General features: G+C 57.8%; 1 protein-coding gene across 2 annotated transcripts; it reads left to right on the forward strand.

The window, feature by feature from the left end:
* The first annotated feature begins 16 nt into the window (after positions 1-16).
* Positions 17-27,801, forward strand: KCTD5 (potassium channel tetramerization domain containing 5). 2 transcript variants are annotated; one of them, XM_059897707.1, is made up of 7 exons: positions 17-279; positions 12,221-12,329; positions 13,988-14,079; positions 16,045-16,140; positions 19,461-19,586; positions 22,353-22,411; positions 26,106-27,801. In XM_059897707.1, exons 1-6 carry the CDS (start codon positions 28-30, stop codon positions 22,395-22,397), a joined length of 720 nt encoding a protein of 239 aa, XP_059753690.1. In that variant the 5' UTR covers positions 17-27; the 3' UTR covers positions 22,398-22,411; positions 26,106-27,801. The 2 variants fall into 2 exon arrangements, with proteins under 2 accessions (XP_059753690.1, XP_059753691.1); XM_059897708.1 differs by lacking the exon at positions 22,353-22,411.
* Positions 27,802-27,805: the final 4 nt, after the last annotated feature.

Below are 27,805 nucleotides of genomic sequence, written 5' to 3' on the forward strand. Positions count from 1 at the left end.
GGAGCTGTGGCGGGGCTTGCTGGGATCATGGCGGAGAATCATTGCGAGCTGCTGCCGCTGGCCCCGGGCGGCCTCGGGGCGGGGCTGGGGGGCAGCCTGTGCCGCCGCTGTAGCGCGGGGCTCGGCGCCTTAGCCCAGCGCCCCGGCAGCGTGTCCAAGTGGGTCCGGCTCAACGTCGGCGGCACCTACTTCCTCACCACTCGGCAGACGCTGTGCCGGGATCCGAAATCCTTCCTGTACCGTTTGTGCCAGGCCGACCCCGACCTGGACTCGGACAAGGTGAGGGCCGCGCGGGCCAGCCAGGAGGGTTCGGGCCGCCCTGGTCGGCGGCCCGCCGCACGCCCCCTGCCCCACGCTGAGGAGACCCGCCCCGGCTGCGAGCCCCGCGCTCCCCTCGTCTCCAGCTCGACCCGAGCCCCCCGACTCCCTGTCCTGGGCCGGGGAAGGAGAGGATGGCGCCCTGGCGCCCACCACCCTCGAAGATCCCCAGCCAGTCCACGTCGGGGTGTCTCTCTGTCTCGCCCTCTCTGCTCTTCGGTGGAGGAGGTTTCGCAGACCCCAGACTCTGCTGTGGATCTACTTTCTTTTCCTCCGCAGATTGTTTTGCCCCTGGTGTGAGAACACCTCTTCTCCGTCCCAGTGTACTTAGTGGCTCTGGAATCCGAGAACCCTGGTGTTCTTCTCATCTTCTCACATTCCAGACGTTTGACTTAACGTTGGTGTGGGGGGTTGACACGGGTGGCCTGCCTTTCCCAGTGACTTGCATTTAGAGAGTTGGTGCTCCATCGTTTTCAGCCGCAACACGCACCCACTCAGCACTCTCAGAAAGTGCCGTCCATAGAGTGATTTTTCAAACGGAATGTTGCTCATATTAAGGGGTGGCTTAGGGGTGTTAAGGAAGGGCAAAATAGGAAATTTTTTCAATCTAGTTTCTAATTAACCTAGTTTTCCTATTGCCCTCTCAAAAGGATAGGAATCTCTAGCTTGGTTTGCTGATTGCCTTTCATCAGATTAAATGCTCATACTGTTGTGCAGATGGTACTAGAAACTATTTTAATTATTACCTTTACAAGACTTGTGTGGCTGAAGAATATCTCTGGAGCTGAACAGCACTGAAACTCATAAAAGGCTCTGTTGGAGGAATAATTGTTACCTGTATTTATCCTAGGCAGTTCACAAACCTTATTCTAACTTTCCTGTGTCTTTCACTCGAGCCTACATAATTGCACTTGGCTTTGTGCCTTGCCAGCCCAGCATTTGCCAGGCATAGGCTTCCCAGAAAGATTCAGATCCATCTTCAAGATCCAGAAGCCTGACACAGACCATCCTCTGTGTGGCATGACCTTATGATTGGGAAATGAGAACTCGAGTTACCACAAAACCACCAGTCATGGGTAGAAATCAGGGTTTGAGATGCCAGCGCTCCGGTACCTTCCCCCACCCCCCCAGCTGTTTCCATTGCTCATTTGACCAAGCTCTGCATTCTTAGAGAATTGACCTCCCAGAAAATGATAGTCATCTCCAGGATAGAAATAAGCTTTTGTTAGCTATGATTTTCCTTTTATAGCGTGGGTGTATGTTTTACTGTTTTGTTTTTCTGTTTAAACAGTGGGCCTTAGTGGTCATTCACTTGCATTTCTACTTGAGCGTTTCTTTTTTGTATATTGAGTCCGATTTTACATTGCTCTTGTCCATTGGGTTGTTTTGAGGCAATGGCTGTCTGTTCAGCACTGAGACTGTTATTCAGAGCTGATTAACTATAGTTTGCCCAGTTAAGTCTTTACTGTCTCAAGACTACTTAAAAAAATTATGCTTTACTGTATAGTAGTCCTTTGGGGAGGGTAATTTATCAGAGTATGTCTATGTTGAAGTTGCTTTTTTTCACCATCATCCAGTTAACCACATTTGATTTCCCAATTGTAAAATTGAAATTTAGAACATAAAGGTAATGCAACAGATACAGTTTCTGTCTCATAAAATAGTTGTTAGTAAATATGGGTTAGTTTTAGCCACAGATGTGAATTTGCCAGAAAGAGTAATGCTAATTCCCATTAGTCATGGTCGTAGAGTGTTTTACCTCAAATGAGAAAATGTATAAGGTACTCATTCTTCTCAGTTTTTTCCCCCTTTGGTTCTGATGAAAGAATGTCCCAGAGATTCACTCCTAGATCATTAAACCTTGAGTGAGGAATCTGAGGATGAGGGTGGAGGGAAAGGGGTGTTTGGAAGAGTGGGATGCTAGCAATTATGTGATGGAAGAGAAACAGGATGTTGAATCACATGTAAAAATCTCCAAGCCCTGACCTCATAGTTAAGATTGATGAAAGCATACCTCACAGATATTCACAGGGCTGGACGCACCTGGTGGAAGATTTTCTGCTGGGCATTTGTCTCCTGTTCATTGAGCACCTGGGCTTGCAGAGTAGTGCTTGGGTCGGGGTTGGGTGGGGAGATCAGGGGGAGGAGTTCCAAGAAGTGGAAGATCTGGAATCTTTCAGGAGCCTGATGGGTTTGGAGTTCACTGGGAGAGTACCTGGAGCTTGCTGTTAAACGCACAGTGTCTGGCGGGGAGCTCAGTCATGAAGCCCTGTGGGAGTGGTGGTGTCAGGACATTTTTCTGGAGGAGTGCTTTGTTAAATAGCCGACAGGTTGTTAGGGAGGGTGGGGAGCTGGGCTGTAACTGGGACCCACTGCCCACGGTGCCCCAAGCCGCTAAACCCTTACCTTCTTGTCTCCAGTTCTGACTCGGGGCCCTTGCTGCCACGAAGTTCTCTCTATAGATAGCCCAAGTGTGAATTCTCACTTCCTCCTGGTGCTTCCCCAGTGGGGCTGTGTCTGTGTTATTCATTTCGGCATCTGTTCACCTGCTATCCTGGGTCATTTTTCTCTCCCCTGTTCCATCAGGGGCAGGCCAGGTGTAACACTCCTTCCCAGAAGTGCTTTGTAAATACTCGACATGTGATTCATTTGGGTTATAGCTCTCTGTATTCCATGGTACCTGGCCCAGTGGCATTGTTGAAAACAGATTAGAGTTTGTTCAGAGCTGAATCAGTCCCTGTTTCAGTGTGGAGATACTTTAGGAATAAAAGGGAAACAGGAAATACTACTTGGTGGTTGGAAACCACTCAGATTAAGTAGGATTTGGGGTGGGGGGGCATTCAGTCTCTGCACCTGAGCCAGGCCTGGAGAAAACTGTGTTTCACATGAGCTTTTGCCCTTCAACAGGGCCGTCGTCCTGGCTTTGGGGTTGCAGATGTGGTGGCATCAGATGGGTCTTTGAGGGGTGGGGCCGTCGAGGTGCTTCCGATGACATGCCATGTCCTCTGCAGTTCTTTGCCTGTGCCAACCCCCAGCGTACTTGATGTTGGCTAGAGTTTCAGGATTAGAAAGATAGTGAGTGAAAGGAGTTTTACGGACAGGGCTAAGTGATGGGGGTGTGGGTGGAAGGACTATCTTTTAAGCTGCTTGGCAGGAGAAGTGGGGATTACTTAGAGTGAAACGGCAGATTATGTTCCGTGTGACTAAGTCAGAGGCGAAAGGCTGAGAGCATCGTGAGCTCCAGTGTGAGGGCTGGGTCTCCGGTCTGAGGCCAGGAGTGGGGGTCCCGAGCCACTGTGCATTTCGTCTCACGCTTTGCTTGAGGATTGGCTCCGAGCGTATTCTCAGCCCTGACCCCACGCCTGGCTCAGGCCTTGGGCAGGTGGTGGCCCAGTGCAGTGGGGGTTCGCTCGCCGTGGATGCCATGGTCACCTCTCCACAGGGCCCCTCGGACCTGAGCAGGGAAGCCCTGAGGAAGGGCTTGCCTTTAGTGAGGAGAGCTGTTTGGGGCATCGGACACAGCCGTCAGCCGTCTGAGGGTGGCTGGGAGGAAGTGGTCGTCAACTGCAGAGCAGTTCCTCTTTCCCCCGACCGCACGGGCAGCCTTCACTCGCTCTTGGCCAGCGGGACAGTGACTGGTCTTGGTTTCGAGCAGCAGTCAGAAAGCTGCGGTCCACCTGCCTGGTTTTGCAAATAGAGTTTTATGGGAACCCAGAGATGCCAGCTCCTTATGGCTTGTCTGTGGCTGCGTTCCCCTGGAGTGGGTGCACATGGCTGCTTTCCAGGGATGCTCAAGGACAGCTTTCATTGGGCCAGGAATCTTTAAAGTCCTTTAGAGGAGCTGACTCTGTGTGGCACCCAGGGAGGGGTCTGTGTGGCCAGGGTGCCAGCAGGCCACCTTGAGCACTGGTGCTCTCCCCAGACTGCAGAGTGCCCAGCACATTCCGGTCTGGAGTTGGTGGGATGTGGGTGTTGGGGGTACGGGGCATTTTTCATGGTGGCCAAGTTAGACTTTGGACTCAGGCCTGACTTTGACTCCACCCACAACTTAACCTGCCCTGCGATTTGGGGTTAGTTAATGTACCTCTCAGAGCGGAGTCACAGAGGAGGAGTTGTGAGAATTAAGGAAGCTGAGGAATATGAGCCCTCCCCCACACAGTGCCTGGTGCTGGGTCGTTGCAGGAATTAGAGATGGCTCTTAGTAGTCTTTATTTTACTTTTGTACTTTGTTTTTAGAAAGAATGTACCAAGAATGCTTTTTTGTCCCCCTCAGAATTTGTTTTTGTTCCTGTTAGTCACTTATTACACGCTCCCTCACTTGCCGCAAACCTCATGCTGCTGGCAGGTAGCTCTGGTTGCTGGGCCGGCCTCAGAGGGTGGGGTGTGGAAGCCAGGCCCTTCAGTGCCCCCTGCGTCCCAGACGGACACTTCTTAGGACAGGCCCTGGAGGGCCGGTTCCCAACTCTGGGCACTGGAGCCTGTGCCAAGGGGGAGGGGCACAGCTTCCTGGGCAGCCATCGAGTTATTGTACAAGAAACCTGATGCCCTCGAGCCTGGAGAACACAGCTCCAGAGTTCAGTACCATCCTCCCTGTGTGTCTGCGATGGGCTTGTGGCATCAGGGAGGCGTCTGAGCGGGGGTGTATACCGTTCATCTCTCCTCGTCATCCGTATTATGTTCTGTGGGTTTTAGTTTCCTCAGTGGTTGGGCTTCCAGGATCCTGGCCTGGTGTTACAAGTCAGGCTCCGTTGGGGCTGGTTCTGGAGGTGATGAGCTGGGCTAGCCCATCACTGCCACTACATAGGCCAAGGTAGGTTTTTCGAAACAGGTAACGGAGAGGCAGGCAGTCCTGGGCGCCAGGCAGTCCTCAGTGAGGAGGGGAGGTGGGCGAGGGTGCAGAGGAGCCGTGGGCCTGCTCTTCAGCCCCAGCGAGAAGGAAGGGGGAACTCTGCACCGGATCTGCCGGCAGGGCCGAGCGTAGGAAGAGAACAGAGGCCGCCTTGGAGCCAGCAGGGCGGTGGCTGTGGGGCAGCTGCTGGGGAGGGCTCGGGCACCCCCGGGAGCAGCGGGCGTGGTGTGAACCCCTGGCGGGGCGTCCTGGCTGCAGAATGTCCTGCCTGCCTGAGCTGAGTGACTGGCGTCCAGGGGACTGGAGACTCTGGGCCTGGAGGGGGCCTCGCCTCCAGGCTTGCAGAACCACTGTGGGGAGGTTTGCGGCCAGGGACCTTGGGCTCTTCCTACTGGTGCTTCTCTCCCAGGCGGATGTGGTTTCCGCCTGTTTCCATGTCAAGTTGACTTCCTAGTTTCTCTCTCTCTCTCTCTCTTGCCACCAAGCTGAGTAGTGTGGCATCTGTAGGGGATTTATGTGCAGGTGTTCTGTAACTGGAGTGTCTGTAGGGAGGGAAGTACCTGAGAAATCCGGACAGATGACTGCCCCCTTGCCTTGTGATAGAGATGTTCATAGCGCTGTGACCTGGACGGGTGGCTCTCTGGCTGGCAGGTCCACCCACGACATCCTGCCCACGACTGCCCCACACCCTGGGGTGGCCCGATGCCTGTTTCTGTCTGCACAGTTGATGTGGCATCTGCTCCAAGAAGGCCCTGGTCCTGCTGAGCTGAACGGTCCCTGTGAGCCATCTCCGTTTGTTCGTGGAGCTTGGTGGGACCACCCCCCCCCCCCCCCCCGCCACCTTAGGTGAATTTGAAGCACGTTTGTTCTACGAGAATAACCAGGAGCCTCATGTGCTGGGGTCCTTTCACACGTCCTCTTGCATTTGTTTCTTAGTGAGCCTCATTTGAGTCCTCTATGTCACCCTAAATTCTGTTTCTAAGCCACATTCTAGGACTGGGAGGCACCCGGGGGTCAGGGCCCTGAGAGCTCGGTGCTGGTTGAGATCTGAGGGTGGGAATGACCCAGAGCCCTTGCTTTTCCTTTATTCCCTGTGTGTGCCGGAGGGTTTCCGATCTCCAGGTGTACGCAGGGCATCGTAGGGTCTTATATGGGGAAAGCTAAGTCAGAAGCAGCCAGCACTCCCACACACGTCAGCACAGTTCTGCACATCTGCTGCTTGGACAGGCCTCTAGTCTCTGGGCCTCTGGGCCTCTGTTTCCTCATTTGTAATTGGTGATGTCTAAGGCCTCTTCTAGGTCAAGGATTTGACAAACTGTAGAAAACAAACGAGAAAAGAGGGCAGAGGTGAAGGTTTTAAGTGAAACAGAATCACTTAAATGGATAATTTCAGAGTGAAAATTATTTCTAATTATGTTGATTGCAAATGTTTGTGTACAGAAAATTCTATGCTTTTGCGTTTAGATTTCAAATGGGGAAATCTGACAGAATACATCTTGCGTTTAGCTTGGGATACTCAACCCTTTGCATTTCTACTCTCCAGTGGCCGTGCGTTTCTTGTGTTCCATTTCCGCGTGTGTTTGTGGAAGTTGGGAAGGTGATAGAAAGGAGCCAGGTGCAGGCCTCTCCAGAGAATGCACGGAGCTGGAGTGAGACTTGACCACAGAATGCATCTCCGTCTACAGCCTTGCCTGAGAGCCTGACTTCCTCGACCCTCGTTCCTTATGGCCGTTTTCAAGGCCATGTGCATGGTTCTATCAAGGGGGCCGGCGGCCCGCCCTGGACCCACGATGTTTCACCGGGCAGTGCATTCGAATCTGTCTTGAACGTGAGGGCCAGGCACAGGCGGGCGGGAGAACCTCAGCGGCCCTGTCAGAGCATTGCCTCCTAACCAGCGCCGAGGGGTGAGGCTGCTGGGCTGCTCAGAAGGGAGTGGACGGGGTGGGGCTGCGCGGGTTTCCAAACAGGATCGTTTTCTCTGCCTCCGTCCATTTTGGGACTGCAGGTCAGGGGTCTCCTCAGAGAGCATGTGACATGGGCTCTGGCCTGTCTTGCCTGCTGGCTCCTCTCAGAGAAGTGACTGCGGGCAGGGTGCTCCTGGCCGTGGCCAGGGCGTTCCCTCTGCGGCACAGGCTCAGGGATGCAGGATTCACAGTTCCCTGGAGCCCAGCAGCTCGGCCTCAGAGGCTGGGCCCCCTTGGAGTGGGATTCGGCCAACTTGGCCATCAGTGAGCCCCCAGCAAACAGTGTGTAACCTGACGGGCATGACCGCCATTAAATATTCAAGAGCCAAGTCCAGCACTTCTCTCTTTTATGCCTTTAGGATAGATGTATATTTTAAAAGCCAGCACCTCACAAGTAGGTCAGATGCAGACTCAGTGAGAAGTGGGGATAGTCAATAGAGAAAAATGATTTGTCAAGCAAGCAATCTTAATTCTGGCTCTTTTACAAAAAACCCCAAAAACCTCAAGCCTTGCCACTATATAAATGTAGCACACGCTTGTTATATAAATTGAGGAGAGGACGGAGGGAGGGAGGAGAGAGATCCTCGTGTCTTGCTGCCTTTTGTCAGTGTGACCATGCCAAGTGCACATCACAAGGTTCTTCTCCCGTGAGCAGGTGATGGATGGGGTGCTGTTACCACAGCTGCCGGTGGCCGAGCCTCGGACATCCCCTTCCGCTGCTGGTGTGGGTGTCACAGAGACCATTCTCTCTATGCTTTTGCATAAGCGAGCCTGAGACTTCTGAATTTGGGATGTTTTGGTATTTTCTCTTTTTCTGTGTTCTGTAGTTTTCTTTATTTCTGCCTTAGGATGGAGGCCCCAGGGCCACTTACAAACACAAGCAACATGAGATGCCGAGGGCCCTGGCGCCCGTGTCAGTCGCAGCCTGGTCACAGTCAAGTGTGCAGGCAGCCCTTGCCGGCACGCGTACACCCTCGAGTGCTGCTCGGGCTCAGGTGCTGGAAGACGGCGTTCCTCCAGAGCTCCTGCCTGGGTGCCTCTAAACGAGAGTCAGTCTGCGGTCCTCTGGGCTGTTGCCCAAGATAAAGCCCAGTGGAATTTGGGGGCCCTGGCACTCCTTGTAGGATGAGAGCGCCGCCCCAACATGCTGCTGCCCAGTCTCTCCTAACCCTAGAGTCTCAGCCTTGTTTGTTTCTTTTTCTTAATTTCTTTCTTTTTTTTTTTAATTTTGGCTGCGCTGGGTCTTCGTTACTGTGTGTGGGCTTTCTCTAGTTGCAGTGAGTGGGGGCTACTCTTTGTTGTGGTGTGCGGGCTTCTCATTGCAGTGGCTTCTCTTGTTGCAGAGCGTGGGTTCTAGGCATGCAGGCTTCAGTAGTTGCAGCACCCGGGCTCAGTAGTTGTGGCGCACGGGCTTAGTTGCCCCGCAGCATGTGGGATCTTCCCGGACCGGGGACTGAACCCGTGTCCCCTTCATTGGCAGGTGGATTCTTAACCACTGGACCACCAGGGAAGTCCTCGTCCTTGTTTCTTAATGAAGCCCATCAGATCAAAACAAATCCACGGGAAGAAACTGGGCCAGAGAGCCCTGTGGGGTCCATGGAGGAAGCTGCCATGAAGCCTCCTAAAGTCTGCTTAGCAGTGGCGGGGCTGGAGGGGCGGGCTTGTCACTGCTAGGGGATGGCCACTTGACCTTCAGTATCTTAGGGTCACCCCATGGGCCTGCATTTCCAGGTCTAGGTGGGTGGGTCTTCCCTCCCGGGAGGGAGTGCTAAGGCCACACTGCTGGGGCCAGCGTGGCAGCTGCTGGACTGAGCTTCCTGCCCTCAGCTGGTGACACCACGTGGGAGAAGCATAGGGTGACAAGGGTCCCAACTGAAGCCCATTCCAGCTTCCCCAGTCCCCTGGAGGCCGGCTCAGGCAGTGCGTCCTGGGGCACCCAGGAAGCTGGTGCCCAGCTGTGGGCAGCCAGTGCTCTGGTGCAGGTCTGGATGCCCAGCACCCAGGCCTCTCTCTCTGGGGTGCTCTCGGCCCCAGCTTTCTAAACCCACGTGTGGATTGAGTGCCCAGGATGGCCTCCTCTAGGTTTTCACATGGGTTTTTAAGATAAGCCACGGACTGTGCGGTGGGGGTGGGGAGGTGGGGAGGGTGTCACTGGAGGCACTGCCTTCGCTTCCTACCCGGGGAGGAGGCGTGGAAGGCGCAGGCCTCTGAGGGCCCGGCCAGGTGTGTGCTTCAGTCTCCTGGCTCTGTGCTTCCCCATCTCTGTGGCCAGAGCATGTGGCTTCCTCTGCCTTGGAATTTGTCCCAGCCCCCAGGACAGGTCACGAGCCCAGCTCTGTCACCTTGAAGAGATGTTGGACTAGACACAGACCGTTAGAGCCAGAAGGGCCCCCGGCCTCCTCTTGGCTGAGTATCTCATTTGACAGATGGGGAAGCTGAGGCCTGGAGAGAGGAGCAATGTGCCTTGAGTAGCCGAGCGTGAGCCTGGACCCCAGGGGTTCGACCTCCGTGCTCCCACCAACTGTGGCTCTGTGCCCCCCTCGCTGTGGTGCCAGCTCTCTCCCGGCTGTGCTCCCGGCATCTCCAGGGACCAGAGCCTCTCTTGTTCTCCGGGTGGGCCACCAGGAACGTCTGTTGGTGGATACGAAGCCTGGGTTCCAGACCCTGAGACGCAGGTGGGGTCCTCTTTGCTCTTCCACCCTTGGGCCTGGGCTCCAGCCCAGTTAGCAGCAAACGCCTTGGACTCTTTGGCCTTGTTCTGGAAGTATCCGTGAGGCTGCTCCTTTTATGAAGGCAGGGGTCCCCACACAGCGACGGGCCTGCCCCTCCCTTGGATGGCTGGGTAGTTGAGCATGGAGGCCACTTGCCTTTGAGCACAGGGTATGGGCGGGAGCATGTTGGGGAGGCTGATGGGGGCGTGCTGTCCCCCAACCCCTTGCTGCTGCCTCTGCATTTGCCAGCCTGGGTGCTGGGTCCCCAGTCTCTCCTGGGGAGTCCTCAGCCCCCCGGGGTTAGAGGGCCTCACCTCAGGCACCCTAAGATGGGGCCACGAGCCTGGCCTGATGTGCGCCGAGCTGAGGGCTGGGCCTGGGCAGGAGTTCCTTCGGAGCATTGGCCACGTGGCTTTTTAGTGAAAAAGCCACCCCTGTTCAGCGGCCTCCCGCCCCTGCCCTTCTCCGGGTCAGCCTGGTGTGTGGAGGCCCAGCCCCATCGCTGGCTCTCCAGTGCTCTCCAGTGCTTGGTCAGGGGTCCCTTTGCATCTGGGCGGTGGCCCTCTCACCTGGCCCTGGGCGTGCCACCACCACAGTTTTTGTGGGCTCACCTCCTTTCCCTCCTTCTCTGTCCCATCCCCCATCCCTCCAGGCTTTGGAGGCCTGGGTCACTTCCTTTTCCTCTCCCGCCCACTCCCAGTGCTGAGCGAGATACCCAGTGTGTCGGTGGCATGGCCTTGAGCCCTGTCGTGGGACCTCAGCCCCGTGTGACAAGGGAGGCTCCCTGGGGTGTCCTGAGGGCGGAGATGAGCCCAGTCCCTGTCTGATCTTTCCTTCTCGATCTTCTGCCAGCTGTCTGTGGAGGTAGCAGTGAGCCGATGAATAATTCCTGAGCTTGGCAATCTGCACTTGTCACGCTTGGGCTCTTTTCATCGGCAAGGTGCAGGGAAGAGCCCCTGGATTCCGTGTTGCGGCAGCTCCATCCTTTTCTTTCCAGACCTTGGCCCCTTTGTAGGAAATGGCGGCTGTTTTTCACCAGTAGGGAGGCTGCTGAAGCATCATTCTTCCAGAAACCTGTCCCAGGGGTCTTCTGGCCTTGCTTGGAGAAGAGGAGGGGTCTAGGGAGTCTGGAGAAAGGGCTGAGGAGCCAGGCCGGGAGGCAGGGTCCCTTGGGACAACATCTGACCAGTGCTTCCTTAGATGAAGTTGGGGGTCTGTGTGTGGTTGGATGCTGCCCTGGGGGCTAGGAAGCCCATGGGGGGACCAGGCGGTGGCCTATCGAGGCAGGAGGTTGGGTTGAGCACCCAGGGCCTGTGGGAGAGAGGAAGGGGCAGAGGTGCTCCAGGCTGAGCGGGGCCTGCCCACCCATCAGCGAGGCTCCGGGTCCCGCTGGCCCCACATCCGGATTTGATCTGAGGAGAGCAGGTTTTTACAGCTTTGTGGACTCGGGAGGAAACCCGTGAAACCACCAGGTTTATTACACGAAATTCCAGATTTGATGCTCATGAGTGAGAAGGGGGCCCTAACACAGCACTCCGCTTCACAGTTGAGATTCCTCCCAGTGGGAGTGAGCTCTGGGGACCGTGGGCTCACCACATCCAAGAGGTTCAGGGGGTTCCACCTCGCCACCTCCCTGCCAAAGATGCCTGACGCTGTGTGCCGTGGGCAGTGAGGGTCCCTAACACTCAGAAAGGCCCTGGCCCATGGGGGCGAAGCAGGGCCTGCCCAGGTGTGGAGGGAGCGCCTTCTGTAGATGGACCCCGGGAGGCGCTGCTGTGGGGGAGGCCTCCTCGGTGGTCAGCAGTCTCAGGGGAGCTCTAGGGTCACTTGGCAGCAGAAAATGAAGCTGTGTTCCATGAGCCTCTGACTACCCAGTCCTGCCCAGCGAGGAGCCCCGAAATGAGTAGCGGTGGCCCGGGTCACGGTGTCCTTCAGATGCTGACCTGTTGGCATCAGTCCCGCCTTTGAGAGCATCCCATGGGGGAAAGTGTGTCAGGTTACTCTTGTGGGACGGTTGCTGAAATGAGAAAAGGATGAACTCGCCCTCAGGAATTATTGGAGCTGTGAGGAAAGAGGCCTTGTACACAATCTCCTTGTCTCAGAGTAAATAGGGAGGTCACCTTGATGCAACAGAGCTTAAACTTGGCTTCACTTGCAGTGGTGACAGATCAGGGTCAACGGCTGCAGGTGGCTGGAAGCAGGCGACGCTGCTTAGGGGTTCCCTAAAGCACCATAAACGCTGATCCTTCCAGTTGTGTGTTAGACGCGTACAGCCCACAAGCCTCCAAAACCCCCTTTAGCTGTGGCTGGGCTGCGGGCCAGCTATGGGAACTGTGCTTTCTTGACTGGGATTCACCTTGGTGTGTTGTTCTTTGTAGGATGAAACAGGTGCCTATTTAATCGACAGAGACCCCACCTATTTTGGGCCTGTGCTGAACTACCTGAGACATGGAAAGCTGGTCATTAACAAAGACCTTGCTGAGGAAGGTGAGTCGCAGGCGGGACCGGGGTCGGGGGGGCCCTCCCTTGCTCTCCAGCTCCATCCCTCACAGATGCTTATCTCAGAGGCAACAGGGCTGCTCGGTGCTGCCTCTTCCCCTTTTTTTCCTCCAGGAAGCTGAGACAATCCAGAGCTGGGTGGGGGCCGGTTGGGACTACAACCCATTCCCTCCTTCAGGCGTCTGGTTACTGGTGCCGTGAGGGTGGGGCTCCTCCCTGGGGCCCGCTGCTCTATGGTTGCCTTGATTCACACAGCTTGGGGCCCGCTGCCTCCCGGGGGTCCCCGGTCTCGGTCACCCCGGGTCTGCTCTCCTTCTGGGGCAGCCCTGGCAGAACCCCCTCTGAGTTCTTCCTGCGTTTCCAGATGCCTGCCGTACTATGGCTCCCAGCTCAGGGTCCGGGTGGTGCTGAGAGCCCAGGGCTCTCTCCCCTTTACTTGTTGAGCTGAGCCCGCTGCCTCCTTCTCTCTGGGCCCTCTTGCTCCTCCGACTGCGTGTCTGCATCTTCTTTTGCAGTGTCTTTTTTGTGCACACACGTGTGTTCTGCGTGTGCAGCTGTACAGTTCTAGGCAAACTGTTCCCAGCGTGATTTGCTTAGAAAGCAAATGTGGTACTTGCCACAGATCAAGCCCCTGCCGCCCGGCCTCGCTCACCTATCTTCCATCAGCCTCAGACGCAGTGCTTTCTTTCGGGAGAAAGGCCCCCACGGGTGCCGTTTCCCATCTGCCCCTCAGAGCACGAGGGGCGCCTGGAGCATCTGGATGGTAGAAGGCTGGCCTTTCAGGCCAAAGCGCTTATCCTGAGGCTTCCGGGGCTTATTCGCAGCCCCACAGTCCCCACCCCTGGATCCAAAGGGAAGGGTTGATAGGACGTCGCCCCGCATCATCCTGAGATGGGACGTGCCAGGTGCACCTCCCTTTGGGGCCTTGAAGAGAGAGACGTCTGCCTGGGCGGTGGCTGCCCCACCCCCCGCTCTGCTGAGTCCCTGAGACCTCATTAGGCTGCAGCTCGAGGGTCAGACAGAGTCCACGGCTCTGAGCTCCCGATGCCGCTAGCGCAGGGACCCGCTGTGCAGAGTGCAGACTGGTCGGGACAACCAGGCATGGTGGCAGCAGGCATGCACCTGACCTTCTGGAATACCCACGAGGAGCCCCCGAGGCAGGGCCCCTCCGATCCGCTCTTCAGAGTTTCCTGGCCGTTCAGAGCCCCTAAACTGGGGACGTTGCAAACGGCAGGAAAGGGTTCCTAAGCTGGCAGGACTCCCGCAGCTGAGCAGCCTCTCAACCAGCCGTCTTCTGACTGACGCAGGGACCCATGTGAGGCGGCCGCTAGCCCAGGACAGACGGCCGCAGGCTCTGCAGGTGGTCTGTTCGAGAAACGTCCCGGGCACCCGGCGTGAACTCAGCACCCAGAGGGTCACCTGGAAGGACGCGGGCCAGACGTGTGTCCACAAACATGCCCTTTCTCCGTGTGCGCCCTGGGGCCCTGAGAGCCAGTGGTGTCTGCAGAGTCTGTAGGATGGCAGGACGGGGGCCGGGGGCTTCCAGTGGGCTGGGCTGAGAATGGGCCACCAGTCCACTGAGGGGCAGAGGCACAACGTTTATTCTTTGATCTGGTGGGAATTATAGTTGTTTTTCTTTATTCTAGGGGTGTTGGAGGAAGCAGAATTTTACAATATCACCTCACTAATAAAACTTGTAAAGGACAAAATTAGAGAACGAGACAGCAGAACATCACAGGTGAGACCGGTGACTAAGGTGCAGGAACCTTCCGAGGCCTGGCGTAAAGGCGCGGCTCGCTTCCCTACCTCCTTGCTGACCGGCTTCCTCTGGAGTTGTCCTGGCGCCTGTGGCCTGCCCTCTGGACACCTCCCGCGGTGCTGCCAGCTGGCACCCTGGCCGGCACGCAGGGCACGTGCTTCGGGGGCCCCACTCCAGTGGGGAACAATGAGCAGCTGCTGAGGAGGACGGTCCAGTGAGGGTGAGGAGGGGGCAGAGGGAGAGCAGGAGGCCTCTGTGGGACTCGAGTGTGTGGCCGTCTCGGGGAGGGTATTGCAGACAGGGCACAGCAAGTGCAAAGGGCCTGTGGTAGCTGAGTACTCAACCCATTCAGGGGGCCAGTGTGGCTGGAGGGACAGCACAGGGGAGTTGGCGGCAAGCTGGGCACAGACGGATGAGGTGGGGGTCCTGTAGGTGTGTGTAGGCACGATGAGAGTTTGGCTTTTACCAGGAAGGAAGGGCTCAGTAGGTACTCTTTGTGCTGGACTGTGTCCCCAGTGGTGCAGAGCTCCATGTGGGACCCATTTGCACTTGACCACGGTCAGCAGTGCCAGGGCCAGCACAGCCACTCTGCTACCCATTAGGCCAGTGTTGTTTGAGGTGGGCTGTGTCTAGCACCTCCCACGAAGGGAGGTGCCAGAGGGTCTAGGCATTAGTCTTTGTTGCGGTGCCGGCTCTGCACTTGTTAGCAGAGCGCTAGGCCCTGCCCGGTGGGTTCCCTCTGCCAGAAGGCTGCTGTGAAGTGCACTTTCTCTCAGAGCTTCATGCCAGACTACATGAAGAGTCTCCGTCCACTTAAAACCCTTTCACTGCCCCCCACCCACCCCGGGCTTTCCCGCTGGGCGCCCGGCAGGCCCTGAGCTGGAGCTCTTGGCCTTTGTGAAGAGGCTTGCTGACAGCCTGGCCTCTCCGAGTGGCTGGTCAGGGGCCAGGGGAGGGCACACTGGGGCGACGGCATGGGAGGCTGGGACCGCCCACCACACAGCCCCCGCCCTCTCCCTGTTGCAGGAGCCACGGGACCATCGGGACAGCGGGAGGGGCCTGGGGAGGGGGCAGGAGATGTGGCCACGAGCTCCCCAGTCATCTCTGGCCAGTTTGAGGCCTCTTTCCCCTCCGCCCAGCCCCCCTGGTTACGAACCCTGTGACCTGGGCTGGCACCAGCCCTCTGTGCCTGTGTCCCCCCCTGCATGGTGGATGTGGGAGAGGCCCCCTCACAGGCTGGCAAGGGGATTAGCAGGCTCAGGCTGAGCAGCGCTCAGTGTCCTCCACTGTTTCACAGATGAAAGCACTTGGGCTGTGTGGTGACCAGTGTACTTTGAGCTGTGACCCTGTCACTGACATGTTGTGTATCGGCTGGAGCGGCAGCTGTATTGGGACAGGCCTTTGGCCAGTGCTCCCCGCGGTGTTGCCAGAAGCCAAGCTTGGAGCATAGCTCAGCGAAGGTCGGGTGGGTGAGTGGATCGGAAGATCCACGGGCTCCTGTCCGAGCTGCTGTGCGTGTCTGAGAGCTTTTTTCTGGGAGCAGGGCTGAGGCTGGTCCTGCCTGGCTCTCAAGGCACCCCCTTAGTTCAGAGACTTTGTGTGGTTCCCCCAAGGCACAGGAATGGCTGTCATCGTGTATTCACATCTAGCCACAGGTGCTCTTGGGATTTCAGGAACATGACTCATTTTATTTTGGAATTCAGAAATGGAAATATTTTTGGAGGTGGATGGGAAAGCAGAAAACGGCAGCTGTTCCAGCATGTTTGTTTTGCTTCTTCGGTGGATGCCTTTGGGGTTCCTTTAGGCGTCACGACCTGGGCCCCAGAGGTGGAAGGGAACCGTCGGCCTCCCAGGGCCCCCGTCGCCATCCCTGATTGGCACGTGGGGTGGGGCTGCGAGGGGGCGGGGCACAGGCATTGCCCTCATCTGTGGCCCTTCTCACAGGTGCCAGTGAAGCACGTGTACCGTGTGCTCCAGTGTCAGGAGGAGGAGCTCACGCAGATGGTCTCCACCATGTCCGACGGCTGGAAGTTTGAGCAGGTAGAGTACCCCCTGAGCCTGCAGCACAGTGGATCTTTTATTAATTATAAAGGCTCTGCTCGGGTCCTCAGGTCAGCTGGCCCCCGGGACCAGTAATGAGGTGTTGGGCGGCCTGCAGTTCATGGAAGCATGGGTCCCCATCATGTCTCCAGCACCTCTCACAAGCAGCAGCTGTACCAGTCCCGACTGGATTGGTCACGGGTGATGGGGGGAGTGGCAAGAGTTGTTCTTAGGGTCCCACCTCCCAAGTCTTCTCTCTGCAGTTATTTTTCTTAGTCTAGCCCATTCTTTTGTGGGAGGACTGTTCTGTGTGCTTTTCTCTGACATCTCCGTGTGTCCGTGTGTGTGTGTGTGTGTGTGTGTCCGTGTGTGTGTCCGTGTGTGTGTGTGTGTGTGTGTGTGTGTGTGTGTGTGTGTGTGGAGTCAATATCCTGAGTGCCTCCTGGCCTGACCCCACCACCCGTCCCCTCCCGTGTCCGCCCTGGCCCCTCCTGGCCCTTCTGTGCTGGCCGAGCAGATAGGGCTCCAGCTCCTTTGTGCTGCCGTTGGCACAGATGCCCTTCCCCTTGAGGCTGCTCTGCAGCCCCCCAGCCCCCTGTCCTGCCCTTGATTGGAAAGTGCTGCTGACTCTGGCTCAGCCATGCCCCTCATTTTCCTCAGCTCTGCTTTTGCTAGGACGGCTGTGAGAAGGGGTGAGAGCCAAGACTCTTCCGCCCACCCACCGCCCTCTGTCCACAGCGCTCTGGTGTTTCTGTGGGCATGCTGCCTCTCGTCCTGGGGAACTGCAGCCCGTTACCTGTGGGCCTGAGAACACGGCAAGGATGTCCTCTTGAGTGGGTGATACCTTGCCCACAAGCTCATTGTCGCTGTTTGTGTGTCTTAGGCAGAGACTCTGAGGTTTGGGCTTATGACCCTGCCCGGCCCGAGCCCCGGGGCGCTGGTCTTGAAGGGCGGAGACCAGTCTGTGACCCCAGCCCGCCCCCTCTGGCTCCTGAGAGCGTCCTCTGGTGCCAGCTTTCTGTCCACGGTGGGAAATCATGGGGTCCCCTGGCATCCCTCCTAATTAAGGCTACCCTTTGTTATGGGTCTTTTGAAATAATGAATCAGGCTGTAGAATGCTTGGCAACCTCTTGAAATGTCATGAAAGGTGCAGTCGGCACTTGTGTCCCACTCTCCACCCGGAGACGTAGCCAGCAGGGCTGCTCTGATGCCCTGCCCTTGCCCTGGGGCAGGGGTGTGGAGGGTGTCCAGGCGGGGTCCCGTGGTTGCATTTGCATTCCTCACTCCCTGACCCCAGCACAGTCACGCCAGGCTCACAAAGGAAAGGAAGGCTCCCACCGCCCCTCGTTTTGTCCCTTGGTGTGCAGCCTAGAAAAGGGCTGGGGAGACGGGAGCTGTGGTCACCGGTTCAGGATCCGTGAACTAGGTCACCCTCGCTGTGGCTCCTGTGGAAGGGAGAGGGGTTCCCGTGCCTCCTGCATGGGCACTTCCTCCCCGAGACCAGCTCAGGGGCTTTGTCCTGAGCTCCTCCGAGCGGATCCCAAACCCACAGCAAAGAGCAGCTCCTCTCTCCCCAAGTCTCACCCGCTTTGCCCAGTTCCTCCCTTGGGGACGTGCTCCCCCTGTTCATGCCGGAGAAACTCCAGAACCAGGGTCATGTTTGTTCACTTGTCTACTTCCCAGAAACAGGAGCCGGAACTGCAGGAGAAGAGGGGCCGGAGCCTGGGACCCCGCGAGGTGGTGGGGCTGAACCCAGAGTCGCCTAGTGGTCAGTGACAAGGCCAGAGCCAGGTTCTGAGAGGCTTGCACGCCTCGTGAGGATGTGGTCCCTGGGCAGACCTGGTTATGAGTGGCTGCGTACGCGCTGCTCCGTCTGCATCCAGGGCCGGGCACCCCTGAGGTCCGCAGGTGGCGGGCCTGTCTCCGAGAGGCATTTATGAACCTAGAACAGCCTTCCAGTCTGTTCCTAGAACAGACCTTTTTTTTTTTTTTTCCTCCCCTTCCTCAACTCTTTATTTCACTATCGCTTTGGTAGCCATCTAACCCCCAATGAAAAGCCTAAGGTTTACAAAGAAATTACAAAACAGCATTGCTGCAAGATCAGTCCCATGTTTCGGAAAACAAATACCTGTATGTGTACACAAAACACAAACTCCCTGGACCCCATTCCCCAGCATCCAGAGTGTTATCTCTGGCAGAGGCTGACAGGTGGGCACCCTACCTAGCCTTGGGGGAAGGGTGGGAGGGATGAGTTTCTCGGGGGTCTGATCAGTTCCCTCCATGACCTCTAGAAACCATCCACTTCACTTCACCAGAGAGGCAGGGTGGGCACGCTGGCCCTGGGGCTTTCCTCTCCTTTCCCAGAGCGGGCCGCACCGCTCTGCACACTTCCCTCGCTCGGCGGTGCTCACCGTGTCCTTGTCACTGCACGTGGTGCTCCCGCCCCTGGCCTCTCCTCCGTGGGCAGTTCCATCAGTAGAGAAGGCAAAGATGGAGGGCCTTTCAGGCACTGCCTCGATAATTGTGCCACTGATAGCTCACTACAATTTTAGTGCTTTTCTTTTGATTAAACACAAAGTCCCTGGTGGCTCTGGGGCTAAACTGGAAAAGGCGGGTCGGCCCTCAGCTCCTGTGTGGCCGTAGTGGTGACCTGGAGGCCCGGGGATGCAGGGCCATGGGCGTGGACACACCCAGACAGATTTCGGCTGAGGCGTGGGAAGCCACAGCCCCGGCATCTCTCTTGCCCCCGGCCCTTCCCTGAGCCTGTCGGAGCTGCTGCGGCCCTCCTATGCCCCTTCGCAGTCAGTAGCCCCAGTGGGAGGAAGGCTTGGTCCTGGCTTCCCTGGGGAGGGGCTCGCCCTCACATGTGTGCGGGCGTGTGCTCACACTTGTGTGTTCAGAGCCCGTGCGGAGGGCACAACTTATGGGCAGAGCAGAGTGCCACCGCCCCGCTGCCTGCTCTCGGGCCCGGCCCGCTTGGTGCCCACTCCAGCATCGCATTCCCCTCCCTGGGTCGCTCAGCGTCCCCGGGACCCAGCCAGGAACCTGAGAGGAGCTTGGACGTGCTGGCACAGGAGGCCTGTCCTGCACGTGGTGTGTGTGTACGGTTGCGTCCGAGCTTGAGTGTGGGTGTTCAGGGACTTTATTTTCAGTAAGTTTGTTAAAAGTCTCTTGGCTGAATCCTGTCCCTTAGCTTCCCTGAGCATTGGCCGTCTTTGCCGGGGGTCTTCGCAGGCTATTTCCCTCCTGGCGGGGGGCTGGTCTTGAGCCAAGTGTGTGAGGCTCTCTGCCCACATCCCACTGGCCTTCTCTCCTCCCAGCTGGTCAGCATTGGCTCTTCCTACAACTACGGGAGTGAAGACCAGGCCGAGTTCCTCTGCGTGGTCTCCAAGGAGCTGCACAACTCCCCGTACGGCACGACCAGTGAGCCCAGTGAGAAGGCCAAGGTGGGTGAGGCTGCGGCCCGAGTGCCCTCTGCAGGGCTGGGTTTCTCTCCTTTGCTGTGTTGTTTCTTACTGTCGTCACGGCGCTCCTGGCCGTGCAGGCTTCCTGGCGGCCTGCTCGCCTCATGCTGCTTGTCCATCATCACGTAATTCTTGCCTGGCATATCAGAAGCAGAGTCCTGGAACAGAGGACACGGACGTCCACGGGATGCGAGTGGTGGAGCGTGGGGTTGTTGAACACGCTGCGGCTCCCACAGCCCAGGCCTTCCGCCCTCACCTCTTCTAACCCGCTAGCCTGCTCCTGGAAGTGTTGCTGTCTTCCAGTCCTGCCGGTGGGGGCTACGCTTCTGAGTGATGCCACTGTGGGCTGTTTTCCTGGGGACTGGGGACGTCGAGGCTGGAGGGCAGGGCCTCCTGGTGGCACCCGCCTCGGATACACCCATCCCAGGCTTGGGAGTCGTGCTGGTTTGTAAATGGAGCAGATACGGCAGGTTGTGTGATTTTGAGACTCCACGGAGTGTTGCCTTGGCCTGGCACAGGCCAGTTCCTGTTGAACTGCACCGGCTCCCTGCTGGACGTCTGGCCCTTCTGTCTCCCGAGGAGCGCAAGGGCAGCCTCGTGGCAGGGAGCAGCTGCTACCCTTGCCTGGAGGTGACAGGTTCTAGTGGCAACTCCTCTGGGCTTGTTCCTGAGGTCGGTGACTCCAGATGTGTCTGTCCTTGCAGAGTCCAGCATCAGCCTGGGCAGGCCTTCTGGACCTTCAAGCCAGGTGGTGCCTGGACAGCCCCACAGCCGGCTCTGAGGGGACCCAAGGGCTCTGTGGCGGCCAGCCTGTGTGTCCTGGGCCCACAGGTGGCCCTGGTGGAAGGCTCCGACATGCTGTCAGAGGGTGTTTTGAGTGAGTGTGGGCAAGGCCAGAGGGGTTTTAACTGATGACATTAAACCAGGAGCTCCAGGCCTTCCTCACACTCTTGGCTGGTGCCACCCTGGCTGCTACCTGCCTAGAACTGCCCCTGTGAGCCTTTCAGGGTCTTTCTTGGAGGCGTGGGCTTGGGAATGGATGGCAGATTCACCTCGCCTGCTGGTCCTCCCGCAATGGCCGTCCTCCACTGGTGCTCGAGGCAGCTCTTTCACCCCAGCACGACTGGGCAGTTGTCCAGGCCCTGGGGCCTCCAGAGTCCTTACATCCTGGCCCCCACCCCACCCCCAACCCCTGGCCTGCAAGGGTGCCTGCAGCTGCAAGTGCAGGGTCTGGGCTGTTCCGCCGCTGCCCAGGACAGGCTGTCGTGGGGATTGGTGCAGGTCCCTGCAATGGGCCGGGAACAAAGGGGTCCCGGTGCCATGCCTGGGGACGTGCTTCCTGTTGAGTCAGGGTAGGAGGCAACCCCACCTCCCGGAGCCCCCAGCCTCACGAGGAGCCATACCTCTCTGAGCATTTGCAGGGCTCTTTTGCAAGTTGTCTTATTTTTAGAAACTTTTATTTCTGAACTTGAAAAATGCTCATAGCTAAGTCCTCCAGGGCAACTGCCTGAGCTCATGTCCCTCGGGTGCCTTTTCAGCTGCAGAAGGGATGCGTTTGTGCTGACAGAACTCCACTCATGACCCCAAATCCCTTTGCCATTGAAAGTGCGGCCCTATTTCTCTCTCCAGAAATACCTGGCTCTAGAGTGTGGCAGCCACAGCAGCTTCTAAACTGGGGCCGTGGCAGGAGCTCCCCAGGAGGCGGAGCACAGCCAGGGCCTCCGTAAGCCATGGAAAAGTGTTGAGGCCGGATTGGGGGTCGGGATCTGGGGACACTTGTGCACAGCCTGGTTGGAGCAGTACTTCATGTTCTGAGGACAGTGAGTCCACTACTGTGGACCTGCTCACTGGGTGCCCACAGCACGGGCCAGACACACACACAGACACACACACACACACACGTCTTGAGGTGGAAGTGGCAGGAGAGAGCGGGTGGGGGTCGGGCAACTCAGAGAGGGGACCGGTCCACTGAGAGCGGCCACCAGCAGCCCCAACTTCAGGGGCTTCCCAAATCACTCTCCGACTCCATGATCTGCTGGGAGGACTCAGAACTCACTGCTGGCTGTTCTGCTCAAAGTTACAGTTTATTACAGGAAGTACGGAAAGAGGGGGGGTTTCAAACTTGCCAGGGGAGGGTGTGTGGGGCAGAGGCCAGGAAGTATGCCAGACGTGGAGCTCATGTTGCAGAGGTGCTCCTCATGCAGTCAGGATGCGTGGCACCGTGCATGGAGCACCGCCCACCAGGGGTGCCCCGACAGCCTCCGTGTGCAGAGATATTACTGGGCTCAGTCACATAGGCATGATTGATCCATTGATCAACAGTTGATCACCCATGTGCCTGATTGCAGTCTCCAGTCCCCCGGCCAACTGACCCCACCCCCCCATCACATGGTCAGACTGGTGGTGTGTCCTGGAGGTCATGACCTCCCAGGAGCTGAGGGCAAAGGCCAGACCTCTGTTTGGGCAAGGTTCAGTTTTTCACAACACAGAGGGAAGGAAAACTCTGGAACTTTGGGAGTGCCGGGGCCCAGGGACGTCGTGCTTCCCCCCACAGTGTGATCTGGACGAGGCTGGCCTGTAGTTCGCCGCACAGCACAACTTCAGGTCCAGCCCTGAGCGCCGTGCTCTCTGCTGCCCCGTGGAGGCCTGGCCTGTCTGGTTGGGCTTCCCTCTGCTGCCTCCCGCCTCGCCCTGCACTGACGGTCCCTCTCTTCTTCTCCTCCCTGCCGCCTGCCGGTGCCGAGCCAGAGTGACGACGAGGACACGGGTCACGAAGGGAATGACTCAGATTAAGTGTAAATGTCATGGTGAGCCTGCGCCCTTGAAACTGACCACCTACCTTAGCCTCCTTGATCCCAGCCCCTCCTCCCCTGCGTCTGTCTCGTGCCTGTAGTTGACAGAGAACCTTCCATGCTAGATGCCAGCGCATAGATCTGCACTGGAGCCAGTCTGTCTCGGGGCGGGGCTGTCTGTCCCGTTTGAGGATGCCCATGTGGGTGGGGTTGGGACCTTGGCTGAGGCACCTGCGCGCTGTGTGTGTCAGGCTTGGGAAGGGCCTCCTTGCCATGGGTGCCAGCAGCAGGGACACGGGCCTGCGCCTCCTAGGGACACGCAGCCCCCAGCCCGCCAGTCTCCCCACCTTGTCACCAGTCCACCCATGGGCTCAGGGCCAAGGAGTCGGGGCTTGTGCCACAGAGAGTGGGCCCTGATCCCGACACCAAAGCCCGTGGCACCCCTACTCCCTCATGCCTCAGACTAGGGGTGCTGGTGGAGAGGAGTCTGTGGGGACCCTCCTTCTGTTTGCCCTGTCATGGGAGGCTCCGTGGACGCCCCCTCAGCCCCTCGCTGCTCCTCAAGTCCGTGCTGCCTCCCGGCCCCTTTTGTTGTCCGAAACCCGTGGCTCAGCCAGGATCCCATCAGCAGGGAGCGCCTCGTCTGCTCCCTCGCGTTGCGCAGGGGAGGTTGAGGCCCAGAGAGGGCAGGGCACAGGTGTCATGCAGGGGTTCCCCGCCAAGCCCTGCAGGTGAGGAGCTCGGGAAGAGCCTGTGGCCAGCCATGTGCTGAGAGGCCAACATCTGGCTGTGAGTCTGGTCTGGGGACGCAGACCAAGAATGGCTTTTACGTTTTTAGTGGTTATTTTTCTGGTGATTATATGAGTGCATAATATCTTCAGCTTTACTTCTTGACTCGGAAATCCTGAAGTATTTACTACCTGGCCCTTGAAGGAAAAGTTTGCTGGGCCCTGGTCTGGACCACTGCCGTCCAGGGCATGTGCAGCACGAGCTCCATCTGTCGTATTAAACTTTCTAGCAGCCACGTTAAGAAAATAAAAAGATGCGTGAAATTGATGTTAATACTGTTAGCCCATTACATGCATAATATTGTCATTTCAACCTAAAAAATCACTGACATATCTTACTTTGCTCTTCTCTAAGTCTTTGAAATCAGGCGGTAGTTTGCGTTTGTGGCCCGTCTCGGTTTGGAGTGACTGCACCTTAGGGGCTCAGCTTGACTTTGGCCTGGCCTGATGGTGAACTGTGGTAGGAGCCAGGGGCACGGGCTGGGGCGGGGGCAAGGATAGAGGAGCCAACCTCCAGGAGGGAGGAGGGACTTCTTTCAGCAGCACTGCCCACCCCCCGCCCCCAGTTACAGACTTCACATCTGCTGGCAGGAGCCGCTTCAGTGGCCGTGACTGCCAGGGTCTGGGCTGTGGGAGGGGCGAGGTGGGCTGATGGCAGGGCAGCCCTGGAGTGGCCCTGGCCCCTGGGCCTGCTGGGTTGGGGCGGGGGGCGGGGGTGCCATGTGCCATGCACAGCCTGCTCAGTCCCTGTGGCCCAGCTCAGGCCTTCTTGTGGGCGGCAGCCCAAATGAGAGCTCCTTCCAGGGCAGACGGGCCGTGACCGTCACAGGTCCCGGGAGGGGTCTTCTGTCCTCGTTAGGAGATAGTCACTGGGGCTCTGGCTCTGGCAGGGCGACCCCTCCTGTGCTGTCACCTCGCTGCCAGGCTGCGTGGTAGTTACGTGGGCCTTGTCCTTTCTACCACTGAGGCCTGTGAACTCGGACGCCGTCTGCTCTGCTGGGCTCCCACTGAGTGAGCAGCTCTCGGCTTCATGGCCCCCCAAACTCCAGCTTTCCCTGCAAACAGCCACGATGATAGGGCGGCAGACCCTCTTGGGGCTGGGACTAGCGCCATGGGGGCCACAGGGTCCTCTAGGGCTGAGTGGGGACCCACCCTCACCCCAAGTCACGTCCTCAGACCATGTCCCTCCGACAGGGGCCTCCTGGGCCTTCCCAGTGAGCGGGCGAGTCCTGCTGAGCTTAGGAACTTGTTCTTGTCTGGCTTGAGGAGGGGCCTTCAGCCTGGGGTGCTGTTCCCCCAGCACAGTGGAAGGTGCACCTACCGGGGAGTGGGCAGCGGGCAAGAGGGTGTGCTGCCTGGATGGCCTCGGAGCTGTCAGAGACAGAGGGACAGGCCTGGGGAACCACAGGGATGGGGGGGCATCAGGGACAGGCTGGAGAGCTTGGGCTTCTCTTGAGTCATTTGAACAAGCCCTTGGGGGACTTGAGAGATGGGCCTTGTGGTTCTGGACAGCCGCCCTGACAGTGAGCAGGAGTCAGGGCCGGTGGTCACTGGTCATGAGCCTGAGAAGTCTGCCTGTGCCCGCAGGGCCTCACTCTGGCTGGGCATCCGTGTGAGCTGGGCCTGGCATGAGCAGGGCGTGCCCCTTCCAGGCATGTCCCCGCGTTGCACCGGGTCCAGGGCTCAGCAACACACAGTGTCCTCGGGGCCGTATCTCTCTCAGCTCTGAAATTCAAGTGGAAAATGCCCCCGGGAGGCCACTCTCACTGCCAGTGGGATCGCAGGGAGGGTCATCTTACAGTGCTGGCCTGGGCGCGGTTGGGCTTGGCCGGGACGCGTGGCCTTTCTGTCCTGGTTACTTGGTGCTTAGCAGCCATGCTTGACGTGTCGAAATAGCACAGTTTGCCAACTCCAAAGTCTCCCCTGGCTCCCATGGGGTTGTGGCCTTGAGGAGCTCCCAGCTTGATTTGGGGGAAGATGGGAGGCATGGATGGTTCCAGTGGCGAGGAAGGCTGGGTGGGGGCGCTGCTCTGGCTCCGAGGTGCTGAGGAGGAGTGGGAGGGAGAGGCTCAAGCATGGCGGCCGAGGGCTGGCAGGGTTCCCCAGTGGGGTCAAGTGTGTGTCCCAGAGAGTCCTGTCTGGCTGTAGCAAGGAGGGGGCTGGCACCCTCAAGGGGGGTGGTCCATTTACGGAAGATGTGACCCCAGCCAGGCAGTGTGGGGAGCAAGCTGGCACGTATGGATGTGGGCGTGACAGGGCAATCCCAGGGGCCCAGGTTTCTGGGTGTGTGGCTGCAGGGTGGAAGGGATATGGTTTACAATGGGGCATGGAAGAAAGAAGAGGGGCAGGTTGGGCTGGGGGCCCAGGGGGCCCTGGTTGCACACATGTGTCTTCCGCCCGGGATCAAGCTGGGCTGGAGAGAAAATCAGGAGTCGGTGGGCAGTTAAACCGCCGGGTGGGCTTTGGCACCCTTGGGAGCAGGGAGCCTCCCATCCTCAGGAGGCCATCAAGAAAGATGCTGCCCAGAGGTCCTTGGGGCCTCAATGAGGAGTCATCCCCCCGGAGCCCTGCCACATGTCTCAGGAGGCCCGGGAGGCGCCGGGTTGAGGACAGGTCTGCTGCTGCCTCCCAGGCGTGGTCGCTCGGTGGTTTCTCGCAGCCTCCACAGGTTCACTACTTCCCAGGCATGGTGATGTCAGGCTCGGGTGGAGAGGTGGAGAGCTGGGAGGCCTGCCCCTTGTGTGCGGCCTGGAAGTGGGCAAGCTAGGCCTGCACAGCAGGGTCCCCGTTCTCGGACCCTGGCCTGCGGTGGGCTCCACCCCCAAGCAGGGCACTTGGCCTCAGGGCCGTGAAGCTCCCGGCTGCAGGCTGCCTTTCCATTCAAGGCCCGAGTTCTCATTGTCTGCATTTGGCATTTTCAGATTTTGCAAGAACGGGGTTCAAGGATGTGAGGAACACAGTGTTGACAACTGAAGAGACGTTTTACCTTTTCCCAAGATGCAATGATCTGCCATGTCGAGGAAGCTTGGCCGTGAGAAGAAACCTGCTTTTGACAATTTCTCTAGAGATCCGGGTGTGAATCCTTTTTTTGCCTCTGAGGTGGGTGGTGAGAGACAGGACCAGCTGTCCGAGGCCGGGCGTCGCCACTCAGAGGCGGCATGCTGCCTGGGCGGGCGTCTCTGTAGGGACCTCCGCTTGGTTTTCACAAGTGCCGCTCGGGCCTGAGGCAGGGCGCTCCTGACTGACCCTTTAATCACCGAAGATCATTTAAAGGACAGCTTTCTTGGTGCTACATAAACAGTCTGTAACGGAGCCTGGGCCTTGCTGGTAGGAAGTGGCCGCAGTGCCACGGCCCTGGGCTCTGGGTGCCTGCTGGTCACCCTGGCATGCACCAGGCCCTGGTCCTCAGGGCAGGGGGTCTGCTGTGCCTCCCAGACATGACCGGTTGGTGGTTTCTCCCAGCCTCCGCGTGTTCACTACTTCCCGGTCCTCCTTCAGAGCTGGGCTCCACTGGCCTGACCCGGCCTGGCACAGTCAAGGCTTCTCCATTTGTAGTTTCCAGGCGAGAGACCTTTGCATCCTTTGCATCCTTTCTTTCCAATTGTGGATAGACTACCCAGTGCTTTCACTTCTTAGAAATGCCTAAAAGTGCTGCTGCCTTTTGGGCTGATCTGTTAAGTCATGTAAAGGGAGGTACAAGTTTTGCCTCGTCTGACCCACCTTGGGGCTCAGGGGGAGCTGGCGCCCATCAGTGCCTTGTTCTCACCTGGGGTGGAGGTCGGGGCGGGAGGCCTGTCCACCCGGCTTCTGGAGCTGAAACTCCAGGTCACGTTGGAAATTGGATGTTTACAGCACATCACAAACATCTCTCTCTCGCCGGCTCTCTCGTGTAACTATGCAGTTCTCTCTGACGTTTCTGGGGCGCTGGGGACACAGGCTGCACGGGCCCTGCCCCCTGACGTGACGGAGCTACCGGGATTCCTTTGAAAACCGCTGTCCGCATGCTTTGAGAACAGACCTTCCTCAGCTGGTCGTGGGGCCTGTCCACCTGGGGGGCCTGGCCCGGCAGGCGGCTCTGCCTCCTGACCTCCAGCTTCCAGGGAGGCTGTGCCTACCGACCGCTGTCTGGCTCCGGACGCTTCCAGAGGCTTCTTGCCTGTGCCCTCTTCTCCTTTGCCAATATTACCTGATGAACCAAGTTCTCCAGCACCTAGGACTTACCTCCTCCTTTTGTAAGGTCTGTTGTATGTTGTTAAATGTTTGGCTTCATCCGTTTGTAGCAATCTTTCTGCAGGACACACTTGGCCCTGGTGACCTGTCCTCCCGGTGGAGCGCGCGGGGGCTGGGCAGCCCCTCCTTGGCCTCGGGGTGTACCAGTGGGGCGCTGCTGGCCATTTAGTGTTGTTTGATTTGTGACCTTGACATAATAGATAGGCTTGTGGGGTTTTTTTTTTAATTTAAAGATATTAAGACTTAATTCACTAAAATTTATTGTAAGGGGATATTTATACTTTTGTACTTTTTTAGGTATCCGTATTTTATCAGCTTACAGTTTAATGCCTAAGTTTCCCCTGAAAATAGCAAATAAAATTGTGTATTTATGAATGAGCGGAACAACTGT

Source organism: Balaenoptera ricei, chromosome 15, assembly GCF_028023285.1.
Source record: "Balaenoptera ricei isolate mBalRic1 chromosome 15, mBalRic1.hap2, whole genome shotgun sequence".
Lineage (NCBI taxonomy): Eukaryota > Metazoa > Chordata > Mammalia > Artiodactyla > Balaenopteridae > Balaenoptera > Balaenoptera ricei.